General features: G+C 36.4%; 1 protein-coding gene across 1 annotated transcript in view; it reads right to left on the reverse strand.

Annotated features, from left to right (window-relative positions):
* The window catches only part of LOC137405414 (adenylate kinase 9-like), a 41,734-nt gene that overhangs the window by 11,759 nt on the left and 11,014 nt on the right, over positions 1-18,961 (reverse strand). Inside the window, exons 13-26 of the mRNA XM_068091664.1 lie at positions 18,476-18,609; positions 18,138-18,214; positions 16,076-16,191; positions 15,451-15,565; positions 11,961-12,148; positions 11,594-11,749; positions 9,924-10,105; positions 8,468-8,651; positions 7,210-7,325; positions 5,235-5,453; positions 4,532-4,734; positions 4,004-4,151; positions 1,217-1,356; positions 960-1,130 (exon numbers count right to left, since the gene is read on the reverse strand). Coding sequence (XP_067947765.1) covers positions 960-1,130; positions 1,217-1,356; positions 4,004-4,151; positions 4,532-4,734; positions 5,235-5,453; positions 7,210-7,325; positions 8,468-8,651; positions 9,924-10,105; positions 11,594-11,749; positions 11,961-12,148; positions 15,451-15,565; positions 16,076-16,191; positions 18,138-18,214; positions 18,476-18,609 — 2,149 coding nt within the window. The remainder of the gene's footprint in view (positions 1-959; positions 1,131-1,216; positions 1,357-4,003; positions 4,152-4,531; positions 4,735-5,234; positions 5,454-7,209; positions 7,326-8,467; positions 8,652-9,923; positions 10,106-11,593; positions 11,750-11,960; positions 12,149-15,450; positions 15,566-16,075; positions 16,192-18,137; positions 18,215-18,475; positions 18,610-18,961) is intronic.

Consider the following 18,961-nt stretch of genomic DNA (forward strand, 5'->3'; position numbering starts at 1 on the left):
CAAACAGTTTCATTTAAAAACAGATTTGGTTAATCGGTATAGCACACCAACCCATCACAATGGTTGTGGACACATTGAACCAGAAAAGAGAGAGACACATTAAATTCACGTTAAATAAGTTGGAAGAAATTGACTCGAACTGCTCTAGCGCATGTCCTGGTTCCTAAAGCAGCTTTTACAGCTGTAATCAGGAGCTTGTCACTATTAGGTGGTATAGACAGTGAGCAGCAGCCATGCCACCAAGCAGTGAAAACAGATTTTTTAAATCATAAAATTGATTAGCAAAAAAAAAATAAAACGATAAAGGCTCATAATATTTGTTTCCTCTAAGAAAGTTGTTACAAATCTTCCATCGAGTTGAAATTAAAGCCGTATTTAAAATATACCTTTGAACATAAAAGGAAATTAAGGTTTAAGTTTGTTGTAGAAATTATAGCTACAGTAAAACTTCATCAATTTTGCATATAAAGAATATGCCAGTTTTCTAGGTCAAAGTACTTGAGCCGAAAGTACAAAGAAGGTAGAAAGAAAGAAGTTGCTGCTCGTCAACTAAACTCTAGGTATGAACTCTTTTAACAAAATTATCAGTTATTCAGTTAACTGATATATTAACTGGGTTACTAATATATTGTTACAATTTACATACTAAAAATTAAGACTTGTCTTCTCTTTCATATCACCAGTAATACAACTGAACTGATAACTCTTTAGATTGCACAGATTGCGCTGTTCACTGAACTTGTGAATCCATAATTCAAAAAGTTCTTTCTTACAAACATGTGGCAAAACAGGTCTGTAGTTTCTGCGTCAAGTGTCATTAATAATGAATATATTGTGCATGTCTCTCTGTGTCAAGTGTCATTAATAATGAATATATGTTACCTGTCTCTCTGTGTCAAGTGTCATTAATAATGAATATATTTTGGGTGTCAAGTGTCATTAATAATTAATATATTTACCTGTCTCTCTTGGCTTTCCACAGCTCCATCTTTGGTGGAAGAAGACGACCCGTGATATCACTGTCCTCTGAGTTAATAATGACTGCCACATCAGGAAAGTAACCGCTGTCTGCCATCCACCTTACCTCATCTGGTGTTCGTGGGAACCCTTCCAAAATAAAGCCTGTGCTCCTGCAAAGAAAACAGTGAAACAAAAGATCTAAGAAGAGCTTGGAAAGCATATAAATGCCATCAAAATCAATATTTCAATAACATACTTGAATGGTTCTGTATTCCAAAATTCTCCAACAAATTTTTCAAGAATTTCTGGAGGAAGCATGTCTTCCATTCCACCTTCCAGATAGCCTTTAATGGCTTCTTCCTCTTCTGTGTATTCTACCTCAACCTCCTCCTCCGTCTGAAATTGTAACAAAACTCAGGTTATACTGCTACTACAATATCACAATTATACTGCACACATAAAGCCTTGCTGAAGGTATAGGTTTTTAGTCTTTTGCCTGAATATATTGATTTTGAACTATGAAATGAAGAGTCATCTGCTAAAGTGCTAAGCTGAAGATGAACTGCTTTATTCTGTCCCTTTAGTCTAATAGCAGCTTCTGAAAACATCAACACTTTCGAAGTAGGGAATTTTGTCAGTCTATAAATTTCATTACCAATTGTATATAATTTCAATTTTGACCGACCTTCTCCTCATTTCATTCAGTCTGACCAACAACCTTTTTATGGTGGAACATTAAGAAGGAAGCTATGGAACTAGATCTACGCTACTGGACAGTTTCATACCACTAGAGCTGTGACTTGTAGGTTTAACATTAATTAATGAATTACTTTGTCTATCACTAGCTATTCTTATCTATTCCTATATAATTTGTAGCCTCAGGGTTGCCGCTAGCAATAATTTACTGAAGCTTTGTTTGTCGCTGCCTTTGTTTGTCGCAGCCAGTTGATCACAAAAGAAGCAAGTACCAAAGTTACCTAAAAATGCTAAAAGCATATAATTCTTTAAAAAATTAGCATTTCCTCTTAGTTTAATAGACTCTGCTAGATTTATTAGTTATTTCGGATATTTCCAAAGGCTAAACAGAATGAGATCTGATTCTTGTTGCTCCTACGAGGATTAGTACTAACATCCAATTGCATACAAGCATTTACAAAGATTCACAGAAGATGTCAATTGTTTAGGGCAGCGCTTATTGACTACACCCGTATCAAAGCATGAAATGCCAAAGAGAAGTTTAACAACTAACAACATATCAAAGTAACAAGAGAAATGAAATTATCAAAGAACATCTCATGACCTCCTCCAAATCATCTGGTTCATCTAAAGTTGGCTGTTTCCAGCGAACACCTTTTTGAGCAGAAGTTGTGTCCTCTTTAGTGGATTTCCTTGCCTATTGTCAGTCAGCATAAGTTAAGATGAGTGCATAAAGCCACTCAAACTTTATCAACAGACTCTAATAATAATGCGGAGAGCAAGGAAATAATAACAGCACAGACAATAAGCTGAAAATAGAGAGCAAAATTTTCAAGCTTTGTTTCTTTCATGAATGGTCAACCATCACATTTTACTAACGTCTACACCCACTAGGTCCTTTTGGTGTACATAACAGCTAGCTCCGCCATTCTTAGAAGTAGAATATTTTAACCAGACCATTGGTGCAAAAAATTCTTGTACAAAAGACTTCCACAACATTCTACAGAACTAGCATAGTGATACTTTAATACTATGTAAAAATAATTTAGAGTTATCTTTGTATAGCAGCCTGTCTCGATGGAAAATGTTTCATTTGCTGGGTGGTGCAAACAACTAAAGGTGGTGCCATGTGAATATGCAATGGGAGTGCCAAAGGGTGACCTTGACACGACAAAATAGAATTACCCAGTTAGACAAAGCTGTCTGATTATGAGTGAGTCGGCTATAGTCGGTGCTCCTGCTCCCCATAGACCGAGACGCCGTGTCAAACATTAGCTATTGCCATAAACATACAAATCCATGTATAATAAAGGTTGATAATAGTTATGATACGGAATAATGCTCTACATATGAATAAAGTATGGTGAAGAAGGAATGTGAAATAGCTATAAAGAACATTTATCTTTTTTCCAGCCACTTAAAGTTCAATACAATTACTTTCGGTCTATCTTTCGCTGAAAAGTCAAATTTCAATTTGCTGATGAAGACAGATAAAGTATTATTTAAATAAAAATATTTTACATTTACATAGCCAGAAAACTAGCTGGTCAAATTCACAGAAGACCAGATGATTAGGTGGTCATAGGAACAGAGGACCAGACGATTAAGTGGTCATATAAAAAGACGACCAGATGATTATTTGGTCAGATGAGCAGAGGCCTGAATGATTAGGCGCTTAGATGAACAGAGGACCAGCTGTTTAGGTGGTCAGAAGAACAAAAGCCCTGATGATTGGGTGGTCAGATGATAAGATACACAGAGGAACAGAGTGTCAGATGTACTGAAAACTTAAATGATCAGGTGGTAAATGTACAATAACAAGATGATCAAGTAGTTAGATGTCAGATAACGCTTATTGTTCATCAAAGACTCCTATCTGTTTCAGCAGGCATCTATTCTAGTAATAAAGAAATCGTAATCTTAGCTATGCTGATCAATTCATAAGCTGATGGTTCATCGCTAACTTCAGACTGATAATCACAACTTTTTAATCACAAATCAAACACATAAGCTGACGGTTCATCGCTGACTTCAGACTGATAATCACAACTTTTTAATCACAAATCAAACATTCATAAAATTAGGCAATTAAATTCTAAAGATTTCCTAAAATTCAAAAGTGAACAATCTATGATATCAAAAGACTTTCCTCACGACAAAATTTTGAGCTCAACTACATTAGAAGCGTTGCTCTGGTTAGAGTAAAGGATACATGAAAGACGTCATCAGATCATACATTCAACTATCCTTACCACCCACCAAATGTACTAGTCAGTCGCTAAGAACCTGGTATCTGTATAACAGTTAAAACAATAAAAAAGGAAAGGTGCGCTTGAGAAGGGCTCACCTCTTCCTTCCCTTCCTCCTCAGCGCTCGTTCGTTTGCCTGATGACTCATCCATACCATCATCTGCATCCTCCTCCGTCTCCTTTTCCTCCACATCTAAGTCGGCCATTGTGAAAGTTCTGTTGAACTCATCTAGTTCCTTGTCCTCTCTACCCGAACCAGTGACTAGCTTAAAGACTTTGGTGCAACAGTTCATAAAAATTAAAACTCTAGAATAATTGAAACTAAAACATTCTTCTTAAGTAGCAGAGTCCAGCAGATATCTATTAATCTATGAGTTAAGATATATCCTTGAATACCAATTTAGTGTTGAGATATTAAATTATTTAAACTGAGAAACGTTTTGATTTCAACTAACAGTATTCAGTTTATTCAGTTTCAGTAATACAGCTAGTGACCTGCCAAGTTATGTGTCAGAATCATCTATCAAGGCAGCAATAAATTTTCTAAAAAGCCTCAAAAATACCAGAGCCTTAAAAATACTCAATTGTTGTTAACGTACTCGATGTCTTCAGGGGAATTAACTTACTCGATGTCTTCAGGGGAATCTTTGAACTCCTCTTCAGCATCATAAAATGGGCCAACCAGCCTTTTTGTCTTTCTCATCAAGATCTCCTGGAGCCGCTCCTCAAACTGAATATGGAATATATTGAGTTTGCTGGCGAGGCGTCGAGAGTGGAGGCTCTTGCCGGCGCCCTTAGCTCCAAGCATTAAGAAGCGAGTGGAAGGAGGCTAAAAATCAGAGAACACTCTATTTGAGCTATCTTGATAAAGCAAATCGGGTATAGAATAAGTGAAAACAGTGCAATACTTTCTTCTGAGTTAGCAATTTGTTTCAAAGCTACACGCAGGCTCTCAAAGGTTTGTATGAAAATAAACAGGGTATTGGTATAGACCAGAATTTTGCCAATTGTAGCCAAACAGAACAGAGTATACATCAACGTGTCTCCCAACTTAAGAAAAAACGTTTACAAAACCATTAATGGAACTTGTAAGCAATTGGTTTCTAAAGACAATAAAATAGGTTGTTTCAGTTCTTGTTGAAGTAATTAATGTTTGTTTACCAGTTTAAGTACAGATGGAATGAAACAGACAGTTGTAAAAAAAATTGTGAAAACAGAAAACCGTAGCCAGAAACTGTGACCAGAAACATCAAAATAAAACAAAAAGGTTTAGTTGATTGCACTGATCAAAAGCTCGCGATTTGCGCTGCCTAATAGACCAGTACATACTTTCTGAGGATTCTCCTTGCTCAAGTATAGCATGGGGTTCTCCAAAAATTTGGTTCTATTATCATCATTTGATAAATAGTAGATCTTTTCTCTATATTTAGCGGAACATTCCGGATTGCCTGGCCAGAGTACGCCTTTTTCCTTCAGAGCTACAGGACAGAAGTGGTTGAGATCACCCAGTGGCTTTTTCTTGCTTCTATTAGGGTCTCCCTCCTCGCCCTGTAATACCACAAGAGCCTTAGTACAGCATCTCTGCATGCGCAAATTTAAATTCAACCAAAATATGTAACGGAAAGATTTGTTAGCAGTATAGTAATCAGAGACCTTGAATGATATAAATTTTATTACTAAACACGCCATAAGCTGAAAATCTTCATCCATAGTTCATGACAAACAATGTTTAGTTGATTTTTTTGCTAAAGTTTTGCAAACTTGATGGCAAAAATATAATAATCTAATATGATATTAGTTAATAGGTACAGTCATTTAGTTGCAACTTAATAATACAGCATAAAGCGTATAATAAAGTAATCATTTGTTTATAACACAATAAGGGGACTGAATGTTTGCTTCAGAAATTCTAAGAAGTAGCATTGAAGCTTTCAGATTAGGGGACATTATGCGACGCCCCGTACAAATGCTTAAATGACAATGTAACAAAAAATGTAGTTGGATGAAACTTTTAACCTTTTTTATGTAAAATTCAATTTTCAATATATTGTAAATAGTAAAGTTGAGCTAATAACTTTAATAATAAAACTGAATTGGTGAGTTTAAAAAATCATAGAAAGCTTGAAACTAAATAAAGGTGATCCAGGGGGTGCATAAACTGCCCAGCTGATTGGTCAGTCAGATAACTGGATAATCAGATCAGTTATCCTATCAGCTGATTTGTTAGTCAGATAACTGGACAATCAGATCAGATATCCTATCAGCTGATTTGTCAGTCAGATAACTGGATAATCAGATCAGATATCCGATCAGCTGATTTGTCAGTCAGATAACTGGATAATCAGATCAGATATCCTATCAGCTGATTTGTCAGTCAGTAAAATATTTAGATAATCAAATCAACTATACTATCAGCTGATTGGTCAGTCAGTAAGATAACTGGATAATAATATCAGCTATCCTATCAGCTGATTGGTCAGTCAATCAGTTGATAGTTCATGATTTCCTTTAGGTATATTTCCAGCCATCTACTCTAGTCAATAGGTCAGTCCATCAGCCGGCTAGTCAATGTTTGTCAGTGAGTCAGTCAGTGAGTCAGTGAGTCAGTCAGTCAGTCAGTGAGTCAGTCAGTGAGTCAATCAGTGAGTCAGTCAATCAGATAGTGATAATTTAAAGAGTTGATTGCGGAGTGAAAGAGTGAGCGAAATCAAAAGGAGTTGGTGTACTGAAGCAACTCTGTGACGAGAAGGTGCAACAATTAATTTACCTTTTTACTATTTCCTCGGAGTCTAGCTTCTAGATCCTAAGTTTTACACAATGAGACATAAAATGAACCACGCCCCTTATTAACTTACAAAGAATAACTTGGAAGCAATTTAGCTCTGCAAGGTAAGCCCTTTAGCAACATTCATGTAGGTTACATGTACAAGATACTCAAACAAAACGTGATATAGAGATATGTCACTGTCAATAGTCTTCTATCAGCTAACTAGATTGTTCAACTATTTGTTTAAAAGTTTTTTGGTATATGGATGAGAGATGAAAGTGTTCAGAGTGCCAATAAATGACATCCAATGAGGTTGTATGAAAGTTGAAGCAACCGTTTAAACCCACCCTGTTACAGGAAGGAAATACCACAGCATCACAGCATACATTTATTAATAATATATCTCTAATGTGAAGCGTAAAACCTGAGGTACACGTAATTAAATTACAATGAAAAAAAAACAAATAGAACATAATTCCCAACAATCACTATTGCTCCTATCAAACTACAAGTGAATCAAAATAGTAGATCACAGACCTCTTCCTCCTCCTCCTCGACCTCTTCTTCGTTCATCTCAGCCTCAGCAGCGGCATCTTCTTCTTCCTCATCTAAGTCCATGCCAGTGTACTCCCAGCCGGTGTACTCAAATCTCTCTGCCAGGTACAAGGAGAGAGCACAATGCAAGGCTTAGTTCTTAATGCAAATATAGTCAATTTTGTGGTGCTCGACTCATATTGCGTAGTTCACTGCATAATGCTTGATTCATCACTCTATACATACTTCACCATATACATAGTTCATAGTGTGCAGTGCTTATTTCATAATGCAATATATAATTCGTAGTGTGCAATGATTTGTTCCTAATGCAATACATAGTTTTTAACGTGCAATGATTAGTTCATAATGCAATACATAGTGCAGAGTGTGCAATGATTAGTTCATAATGTGATACATAGTTTTAGTGTATAATGCTGACTTCATAGTGCAATACATAGTTCATAACGTGCAATGATTAATTCATAAAACAATACATATTTCTTAACGGGCAATGATTAATTCATAATTTGCAATGCTTATCTTATAATACAATCCATAGTTCATAGTGTACAATGCTGAGTTCATAGTGCAATACATAGTTCTTAGTGTGCAATGCTTAGTTCATAATGCAATAAATAGTTCATAGTGCAACACCTATTTCATAATGCAGTACATAGTTCATAATGCAATGCTTATTTCATAGTTCAGCACATTGTTTATAATGCAGTACATTGTTTTTAGTGACCCACTTGCTTCAAAGCACAATCTGTAGCGCCATGTATTATTTTCATTATAATGTATGGTTGTTGGTCTGCAAAAAGGTTTCCAATGCAAAAGGTAATGTAATGAATAAACTCATTGCATTCCTCAGGCATGTTGAACCCAGCATATAGGACAACATATTACCTAAAGCATCTGAATATTAAAATATACATTGAACAGTACACTAAGGGTAATGCTCGGAATATAATGAGTAACTCTATTCCACAGAGCACTAAACTCAATGATTAGTTCGTAGTGCTTTAGAATTCAGATCAGTAAAGTAATGCATCATCACCAGTCTACATTTAATAACAAAATCTAACATAATAAAGGTAATGATAAATGCATCAACATATATTAATGTCCTAGCACAATACGTTGGCATTGCACAATGCACTAACATTAGTGCATTGTGCAATGCACTAACATTAGTGCATTGTGCAATAAATCTATATATATTGAAAGTAGTAGAAACTGATTCACAGTAACAACTCACTCTCAATCTTTTCTACAGCTTGTTTCAGCACACCCTCAACCTCAGCATCGTCTATGTCAACATGAATTGGCTCAACAACCCCTGAGCTGGTGAACACTCCTTCTATGTTGGGGTATTCTCTGTCCCACTCTTTCCTTTTCTCCCTCGCTGCCTCTAGCTCAGGCCCCTCAGGAGGTAAATCACTCTGAAACATCACTAGGAGTTGTAATATTTAATTACGTTTCTTTCAAAAACACAAAAAGTAAACTATATGTATGTACAACTTTTATCAGTAGGGGGTCATCAGTAGGAGTCATCAGTAGGAGTCATCAGTAGGGGTCATTTTCAACAAAGTGATGTTTTTCGTTACGTGCCAAAAATAATGAAATGAAAGAAATTAGGAATTATTAAGTGAGTTGAACAAAAATGTTTTAAAAGTTGATAATCTAATAGTATTGTTGAGGAGTCAGGATAGTGAATTGAAGGTTTTAGTAGCAGAAAGTTCATAAACAGCAACATACGATGGTGGATGTAGTATGTTGGTGGCATGAAATAGAAAACGGTGCTTGTCATCTTTGTGGAAATATAAATGCAAATATTCTGGGCATATTTTATGCAGGATATCTACAAATATCTCTTAAATACCATGAAAAGTACAGCCAAATATATCAACAAGTTCTTGCACAAGCTTTGTAGATGTAATAGGTAGCAGAATGAAATGAAAATAAGCTAAGTGATATGACAGCAAAGTCAAGTTATATGACAGCAAAGTCAAGTTATATGACAGCAAGATCGGGTGATTAATAAGAAATAAGAATTTAAATGACTTAAGCTTTAGTTATAATAGTAGTATAACGTCAGTTGTCTGCATGGGAAAGCTATGTAGTTATCAACTCAATTTAAGGTTATTGCTGGAGTATCAGCAAGTGTTTTGATTGCTTCTAGCAATGTAGCGAGCAGATAACTTCAAAAGTAGTAAATCCACAATCAATCACTATTCACTATTCTACGTTTTAGAAATGAACAACTCACTACTGCAGCGTAAGAAGACAAAACAGAGCCGACTTTTACCAGCTCTACTAATTAGTGTGTATGCACGGGTACCGCTAGGTCTTACAGTAGTTTTAATGTATTCACAAATTCACGAGCTAAAGTTTATTATATTGTAAAAAATGAACAGTTCAGTTACTAAACGTTATGTGCATTACAAAATCTTAGGATATATTGACCACTTGTTCACAAACTGAATAAAAATAAAGTCATTCTTATTTTTGATCTAACTCTATTAACTTATCAACTACACAGCCTCACTTGTCACTTGTCATAACTTGTCACTTTAACTGTTGTTAGAGTGACAAGTTATGTAGTTGATAGTGTTACTAAACTGGCAGCCAGTAACACTAGAACTATACTCATGATATGGGAGATGATAATAATGCTTGTTATATTGTTATACTACTTGTGTGAAGGAACTTACATCTACGACAGCTGGTGTGGCAGTCGCCATTTCACTAGCAGCTTCGGTTTGGGGAGTATCACTAACTGTGGCAGCGGGTTCAGTTTGGTCTTCTCCTTCAGTGACTGCGGGCGGGCTGAGCATCTCAGACACCTCATTACCACTGGCACTTGCCTCAGCAGATGTTTCTTCTCTTTTCTCAGCTATAAGCAGTCACAAATTAATATGAGTGATATGGCAGCACGGTCAAGTGATACGACAGCATGGTCAAGTGATATGACAGCACGGTCAAGTAATATGACAGTACGGTCAAGTGATATGACAGCACGGTCAAGTAATATGACAGCACGGTCAAGTAATATGACAGTACGGTCAAGTGATATGACAGCAAGGTCAAGTGATATGACAGCAAGGTCCACTGATATTACAGCACAGTCAAGTGATATGACAGCACGGTCAAGTAATATGACAGCACGGTCAAGTGATATGGCAGCAAGGTCCAGTGATATGACAGCATGATCAAGTAATATGACAGCAAGGTCAAGTGATATGACCGCATGGTCAAGTAATATGACAGCATGGTCAAGTAATATGACAGCACGGTCAAGTAATATGACAGCACGGTCAAGTAATATGACAGTACGGTCAAGTGATATGACAGCAAGGTCCAGTGATATTACAGCATGGTCAAGTGATATGACAGCAAGGTCAAGTGATATGACAGCAAGGTCAAGTGATATGACAGCACGGTCAAGTGATATGACAGCAAGGTCAAGTGATATGACAGCACGGTCAAGTGATATGACAGCACGGTCAAGTGATATGACAGCACGGTCAAGTAATATGACAGCACGGTCAAGTAATATGACAGCAAGGTCAAGTGATATGACAGCAAGGTCAAGTGATGTGACAGCAAGGTCAAGTGATATGACAGCAAGGTCAAGTGATGTGACAGCAAGGTCAAGCAGCATGATAATAACCATGATAATACAATTCTGAAGATGCCATAATCAATTTGTTAAAGTTATTGTTTGTTTGCTGTAGTTTAAAGCATGACCTGCCAATGCTGCGTGATACGGCGATTAAAATATTACGGACTATTGAATCTCTAACTTTTGCTAGTCATGTAATTAGTGGAATATATAGCGATGTTATTGAGTACAACCTGTCACTTTCTTATGTATCTCAATATGACAAGTAGATAACAGTTCGTAACTTAGCATGATGAACAAGGAAAGGTCAATACATTACAAAACAGGTAAACTACCAATGAAAAGTGAAAACAGAATTTAGCAAGCAAAACTTTGAAAAAGAAAAACCGGTTGAAATACACGCGGATAGATTCAGGGAGTGTTGAGGGTGCTGACAAGCTTAAGAAGGGATTTTTTAAACTCATTGGCACAGGAATAATTGAAGTTATAGGTTGTATACAACAGGAACAGGTTTGTGAAAAAGGGCACAAATGCAACACCTGATAATTTTCTACAAAAGTGTAGGGTCAAAGTCTTGATGGAAACTGGAAGATTTTCAAATTAATCTCTTTATGTTGAACATTTTTCAAATCTTTATAGCAAAAATATATTTACTAGAAACCAATCAAAATATTGTGAAAAACGCTGAATGTGTTTTTGAACTATAAAAGACGAACAAGTAAATTTCTCAGACATGAGAAGACGGCTGAGAATATGAACCTTCTGCATCAGTTTCCTCTGCTGCAGCAGTTGAAGAGGCTTTTGTTTCGCCTTCCGTTTCATCGCCTGTCACAGCGCTATCTTCTACTGCGGGGGTGGTGAAGCCACCCTCGGTATCACTCGGCCCTAATGGTGTAACACCTTCTATCGCAGATTCTATAGGACAAGAATTGGAAATGCAAGCAACACAACATATAAACAGGGCAAGTGATGGGCACAACATATAAACAGGACAAGTGATGGACACAACACAAGAAAGAACGATATTCACCAAGAAACGCACACAAGCACAGCAAACAGTAAACACAATACTCAATCGCTGCCAATAGCGCTGCCAATAGCGCTGCCAATAGCGCTGCTGATATACCTGTAGCCGTAGCAGCAGCCTCATCACCCTCGGCTTGAGCTACTAACTCGCTCTCAGGAATGATGCCGTAGATCTCTCTATCAACTTCAACAGGATCTTCTCCAGCTTCAATTCGTCGGTTCCTCTCATCCGCCTTACGTTTCTTTTCCTCTTCCTCCGCCTGTCTCTTTTCTTCTTCTTCTCGTCGTCTGCCATAAAATAGAATGTGCTTGTTAACACTCTCAGCTGTCACTACTACTGTTGCACATATTAGTATCATTATTTGTTGGTCTCTGTTGTAGCCGCTGTTGTCTGTCTCAGCTGAGAGATGTCAGATGATAGCAATAGCTCTTTCAGTGTAACTATGAAAATTTAAAATATAGTATATATTATTATTAGACTATGAGCTGCTATTAAAATCGAAAATATTACAACCGCTAATACAATTTGCATAATTTATCAACTTTTGTACAAGTAATGCAGGGACAAAATATAGTTATATCCAAATATACAAAACTCGATAGGTCAACAACTAAACATCAACCATAGGTATATGTGTCCTATGTGTACAAGCTCTGGTACAAGCTACAAGGTCTCATATACATATAAAACAGTTATTATGCTAAGTTAGGGCTGTTTTCACATAAATTTAGGCCTCTTTTTATATTTTAGCTCGATATTTGTATAAACATTTAACACTGTGCATATAAGTCCAGCAATATTTTATATACATTTGACACCTTACCAAAAGAATTTAGGGTTCTTTTAAAGGTTGATTTGCAACAAAATTCACATTACAGTTATTTGTTATCAAAAGATTCACCATGTGTTACTCTGCTGTGTTGTAGATGTAAAACGTGGAAATGCGATTACAAGCTCTTAAAAGCTCAAAAACGAACAGTTAATCACAGCCATCATGAAAACGCCGTAGATTGGAATCTCTTTATTTCGACGATGTACTCAAACATTGTGGTTAATGTTTTTGATCACATGAAATTGAAGGCCAATTAAAGGCTCAATATAATACATCTCGTAGCACTAGTTTATAACAAACACTTCGGGTACTACCGAAAAGCCTGTGTCAAATATAGATGCTCACTACGTTACAGTTTTGTTTCGGCTTGGTCTAATCATCTAGTTGTAATCTGATCATGTGACCCATACTTCCAGTCAAACAGCGCAAATAATTTCTGCAACATTTTTCAACAATTACAGGGGACCAACAGGCTTTTTATGTTTATCAGAGGATGATATGCACTCCTTCAAGCTAAGATTAAAAGATTAAACGAATTTTTACGGTAGGTTTTGAGATATCAGTGCTCAAAGTGGCAGCATTACAATGATGATGAAACAGACGCGTAAAGGCAGTAGACATGGTTTTATTGAATGCGTGAAGTATATTTGTGAAAATATTTTGACGAATGAGGTTGCATGAAAGTGTAAACAGAAGCCATCGTGTTCAGTTACGTCCCATTTGAGCCATTTTGAAAAGGAATTCCAATCTACGGCGTTTTTGTGATGGCTGCGATTAACTTTTCGTTTTTGAGCTTTTAAGAGCTTGTAATCACATTTCCACATATTTTGCACATACAACACAGCAGAGTAAGACATAATGAATCTTTTGATACCAAATAACTGTAATGTGAAGTTTCTTGCAAGTCAACCTTTAATGAAATATGATTCAAATATGTACCCTTCAGCTATGCCATTCAGATCTCAGGCTAGATTACCTCTATGTCTAATGCAGTTCAAACTGAACACTCAACTGAAACGATGCACATTGGATTTAGGCTGGTTGATCACGATTGTCAAGGTCATTGCCCTACCTTCATTTTCAATAGTTCCCAATCTGAAGGTCTACTTTTAACTGAAGTAAGTTAGCTTATTGTTTACAACTATGACATGTAACAACAAGTACATGTCGCTTATAAAAGAGCCCCTGCTATTTACCCCTAATTCTAATAGTTCACAAGCTATGTTTTCTAGGTGAGACAAGCAGAGAAGCAGACACTCTCAAAAGCTCAACCCCGACTTTCAAATGCGAAACCAATTGCTCCATCTTTCTTTCGTATAAACTATGTGCAGAATCTCAAGCAATCACCAGTTTAGAAGTATGCGCAATAATCATAAAAAATCATAATATTTGTGCAATGAAATATATCACTTTTGAGTATAAACAATATCATATCTCAGAAAGTGAACCGCATTACCCAGCTGCGCTGTAACTGCCCATGGCAATGGAACTCGTCCACTTTCTGTAAGTCAGATCAACAAATGTACAAAGCGATAGACACAAATTACAACTGCCCTCTCTCCAGCACAACCAGTCAATAAGAGCTATTCAAAGGGCATTCAACAAATGGACAACCTCTATCAAGTAATCAACTGAAAGGTTAAATAATGAATTTTAGGCTTTTGGGAAATGTGTGATTTCATCAATTCTGTACATGCTTTTGAGTCCATAAAATACGGTTAAAAATTCATGTACAATTTTAAAGCTGTCTTATGTTGGACCAAATATTTCCATAAGAATAAATAGCAATTTATTAAACTGGCTTCATCTCCCTAATTACCAATGATCTCTTCGATAACCGCAACAGATAATTACACATAATAAAACAAGTGCATTTTAGAAAGAAGTAAAAATATAAGTAAAATGTAGATTACTAAGAAGCCATCTATAAAAACAAGAAACAAGGGTTATAGTAAATTTACCATAGAGACCCACAAATAAATGTGTAGGCCAAGAGATGTGTAAGTGTAGGTCAAGAGATGTGTTAGTTTAGGTCAATTGATGTGTAAATTTAGGTCAAGAGATGTGCAAGTTTAGGTCAAGAGATGTGTAAATGTAGGTCAAGAGATGTGCAAGTTTAGGTCAAGAGATGTGTAAATGTAGGTCAAGAGATGTGCAAGTTTAGGTCAACGGATGTGTAAATGTAGGTCAAGAGATGTGCAAGTTTAGGTCAACGGATATGTAAATGTAGGTCAAGAGATGTGCGAATTTAGGTCAAGAGATGTGTAAATGTAGGTCAAGGCATCTGTAAATGTAGGTCAAGGCAAGTGTAAATGTAGGTCAAGGGATGCATAGGTTTGACATTGTAAAAGAACTAAGCAGATTATCAAACACCAACTCATACAAAGTAAAGTTTAAACTAATTTATCATACTTTTACTACTCGGTGTTTTGATCTTCTGTCTTTTCTGTCTCTTCACATTAACTTACGAAACTGCAATGCTTCAAGTAAGTTCATAGGTCATATCTTTAAAAATTTCTTCAATGTCTGCAGTTAAGTATTTGCTGAGCTTTGACTGCATCATTTTTGTCACTTTGTCATAAATCCATCATAAACAATAGTTTGAGAGTAATTTAAGCAGCCAAGTTGAAATTATGATCTATAGACAATTAAACAGAAACATGAAATACGAGTATTTTAGAATAACAATAACAATAGTAAGATGGGAACAACTAAATATTTTTATAGAAGTTGTAAGGAATTTGCAAGGAATAGTACCTGAGCTCCTCTTGTTGCAGTCTTTTAGCCTCCGCTTCTTTAGCCAGCCGCTCAGCAACCTGTTTGTCTACTGTCTCTTTGTTCAGACTATACCATTTCTTGAGTAACTTTATTCCTGTAAATCAATCGATATGAACCGCTGTGAGAAACACCAATTATATGCATGAGCACAAATAAGATTGTTGCAAAAAGGAGGGAACTGTTTCTACAAGACCTCTAGTCAGCCAGATGAGTTATAATAACATCTAAATAAAGGAGCACTGATAACCTCTTGTTACCGGATGCCAGTTTTTTGGGAAAGATACTTGTTTCTCTACCCGAGTTTTTCAGCTCTACTAAAACTGGGAACCTAAATTCATGAGCGGCTTTTGAAACTTTCTGTTTGCTTATCTCAAATCCTGTTTTACATCGAGTCGCTAGAGTTTGATGCGCACCTGGTTCCCAAAGGTTTTGTTTGCAGTTTATACTGTGGGTAAATCTTTTTTTGTAAAGATCATTTTTCAAAGTGTCGAAAAACTATCAATAAGTCACAAGGAGTTGATCATTGAACAAACCAGTAGTAATTTATCCAACTAGATTCACATATTTTCAATTTGAAACAAGAAAGCTTATTGTTAAGCCAAACCTCCTTCGGAGTTGTCTTTCAAAAAAACAACATCATCGGGAAGAAGATTTTTCTCCCCCATCATAGCCCACTGCTCCCGCGTCTGTGGAAAGTTGTCCAAAATCCAACCACCAAACCTGTGCAAAGGCAACACTATCAAATTGAGCATCAATACTAAGTTGTTAGTAGGATAGTCTGAGAACAAACTGTGTTTTTTCTTTTGTGTTTTTGGTAAGGGAGACCTTTCATAAGAGCAGCCAGAACATTCAATGAACAAAAAAATCTACTGAGTCAAAGACAGTCCTAACCAAAAAAAAATGTAAAATCACGTAAAAAAGGATTTCAAGTGAAGAAGGACTAGAAAGAAAATAGAAACAGGTGGAGCAAAAGTAAGTGAATAGTGAATACTAAATAATAATAATAATAATGAACTCGCAGGTTGAACTAAAGCATTTCTGTTTTGAAGATCAAGAACTATATTTAACCAATGAAGGTAGAATAAAATTACTAATGTTCCTCTTAAAAACAGAAATGCATAAGCGAAGGAAGAAGTTGTCTTACGCTTTTGTCATTCCACCCTTGTAAAATTTAGCGTGTTCAGGATTCCTTGATGCAAGAGAAAACAACTTCATTTGTCAGTTTACTCCTTAAGAGTAGTTAGCCAACAAACATTCTAGTTGTCGTATATGATGGGTGAGTCATCAAAGTTTTAAGATAGTTGAAACACTAGTTCTCCACTAGGACACAGGTGTGTGTCTTACTAATTCATAAAATGCTATGTTCCTTACAGAGTAAAAAAATAAAATGCAACTTTTTGTAGGAATGAGAGTTCTTAGTCAATCAGCCTATTCAAGGTTTCATTTACATGAAAATGGATTCTTCCTATTATCCTCAAAAGTATCGCAATTATCATTATTGCCACTATTAAAATTAGTGCTATACCATAGCACTACACGCCCTAGCATCACATATCACAATCTCACGTACCAGAGTATCATATGCCATAGCATCACCTATCACAATCTCACATACCCGAGTATCATATGCCTTAGCATCACACATCGCAATCTCACATACCCGAGTATCATATGCCTTAGCATCACACATCGCAATCTCACATACCAGAGTATCATATGCATTAGCATCACGTATCACAATCTCACGTACCAGAGTATCATATGCCCTAGCATCACCTATCACAATCTCACATACCAGAGTATCATATGCCATAGCATCACCTATCACAATCTCACGTACCAGAGTATCATATGCCATAGCATCACCTATCACAATCTCACATACCAGAGTATCATATGCCATAGCATCACCTATCACAATCTCACATACCCGAGTATCATATGCCTTAGCATCACACATCGCAATCTCACATACCAGAGTATCATATGCCATAGCATCACCTATCACAATCTCACGTACCAGAGTATCATATGCCATAGCATCACCTATCACAATCTCACATACCAGAGTATCATATGCCATAGCATCACCTATCACAATCTCACATACCCGAGTATCATATGCCTTAGCATCACACATCGCAATCTCACATACCAGAGTATCATATGCATTAGCATCACACATCATAATCTTACATACCAGAGTAACATATGCCTTAGCATCACACATCACACAATCTTATGTATCAGAGTATCATATGCCTTAGCATCACATATCACAATCTCACATACCAGAGTATCATATGCTTTAGCATCATCACACATCACAATCTCACATACCAGAGTATCATATGCCTTAGCATCATCACACATCACAATCTCACATACCAGAGTATCATATGCTTTATCATCACACATCACAATCTCACATACCAGAGTCTCACAAGTTGCAAAAGTAATGATTTAAATATCAGAGCGTTTATGGTTAGACTAAGAGCATGATAACTTGAGTTTTAGTTTTTAAAAATAGGCCTATATAAAATCTCATGTTTTAAGTTTCATATCAAATTAAATACAAACATTAGTCTAATTATTTTGACTAGCGGATAAGGATTCACATTGCATAGACATGGAGAAAGCTTAGAAGATCTCTATAAACTTCATACCGTGGTCCATCAGGATCCTTGACCGACAATTCTCCTTCGAGTTCTTTAATCGCAGCTTCTATCAGATCGACCACCACCTACAAAGTCGACTCATTAGAGAGATTCAGCAAACACGAAGTGGATTTGTTACACACGATACAGCGACCAATAAGTATGTATTTCGGGTGAATGCAATCCAAAGATCTATGTGTCAAATATAAATGGTGAATCATCTGGTCAGACGAAGACTTTAAAAATGTAATAACAGCGGTTCCGAGTAATAAGCGGTTCCGTATAATAACTGCAGTTCTCGTCTGCTGCTCTGGACACTCAACACCAGTCTGCTGGCCCCGACTTACCTCTGCAGGTAAAGTAATTGGGTGCTGCTCAGCCAGCTTAATAGCGGCATCAACTATGGCTTTCACCTCTTCATGGCTCGCATCGACTTCTATCTCTGGTAAAGGAGTAGGGGAGGATGACTTTGGTGTTTTTCCTATCAAATAGAATGAATATATGATGCATGTTATTAACGTAAAAGATTTGATTGGCTATAGTTCTACGGAACCATGTGAACATTTGAGTGAAGCAGAAGCCAAGAAAAATAATATTGATTCGTTCAAGTATCAGCCAAAATTTACAAACAACTTTAGCCCAGTAACGATGGAAAAATAGTCGAATCAAAAGGTATCTATATAATCATCTATTTACGCATTCTCTCTGATCATTTTTATCTCCAATCAAAATGCACAATAGCATGACCAGGCACTTTGATTGGATAAATTCATGGCACAAAGTTGCTCAAAACTTCAATACTATTATAAAATAGCTAAATAAATCAATTTAGT

Source organism: Watersipora subatra, chromosome 9, assembly GCF_963576615.1.
Source record: "Watersipora subatra chromosome 9, tzWatSuba1.1, whole genome shotgun sequence".
In the NCBI taxonomy this organism is placed as follows: Eukaryota; Metazoa; Bryozoa; class Gymnolaemata; order Cheilostomatida; family Watersiporidae; genus Watersipora; species Watersipora subatra.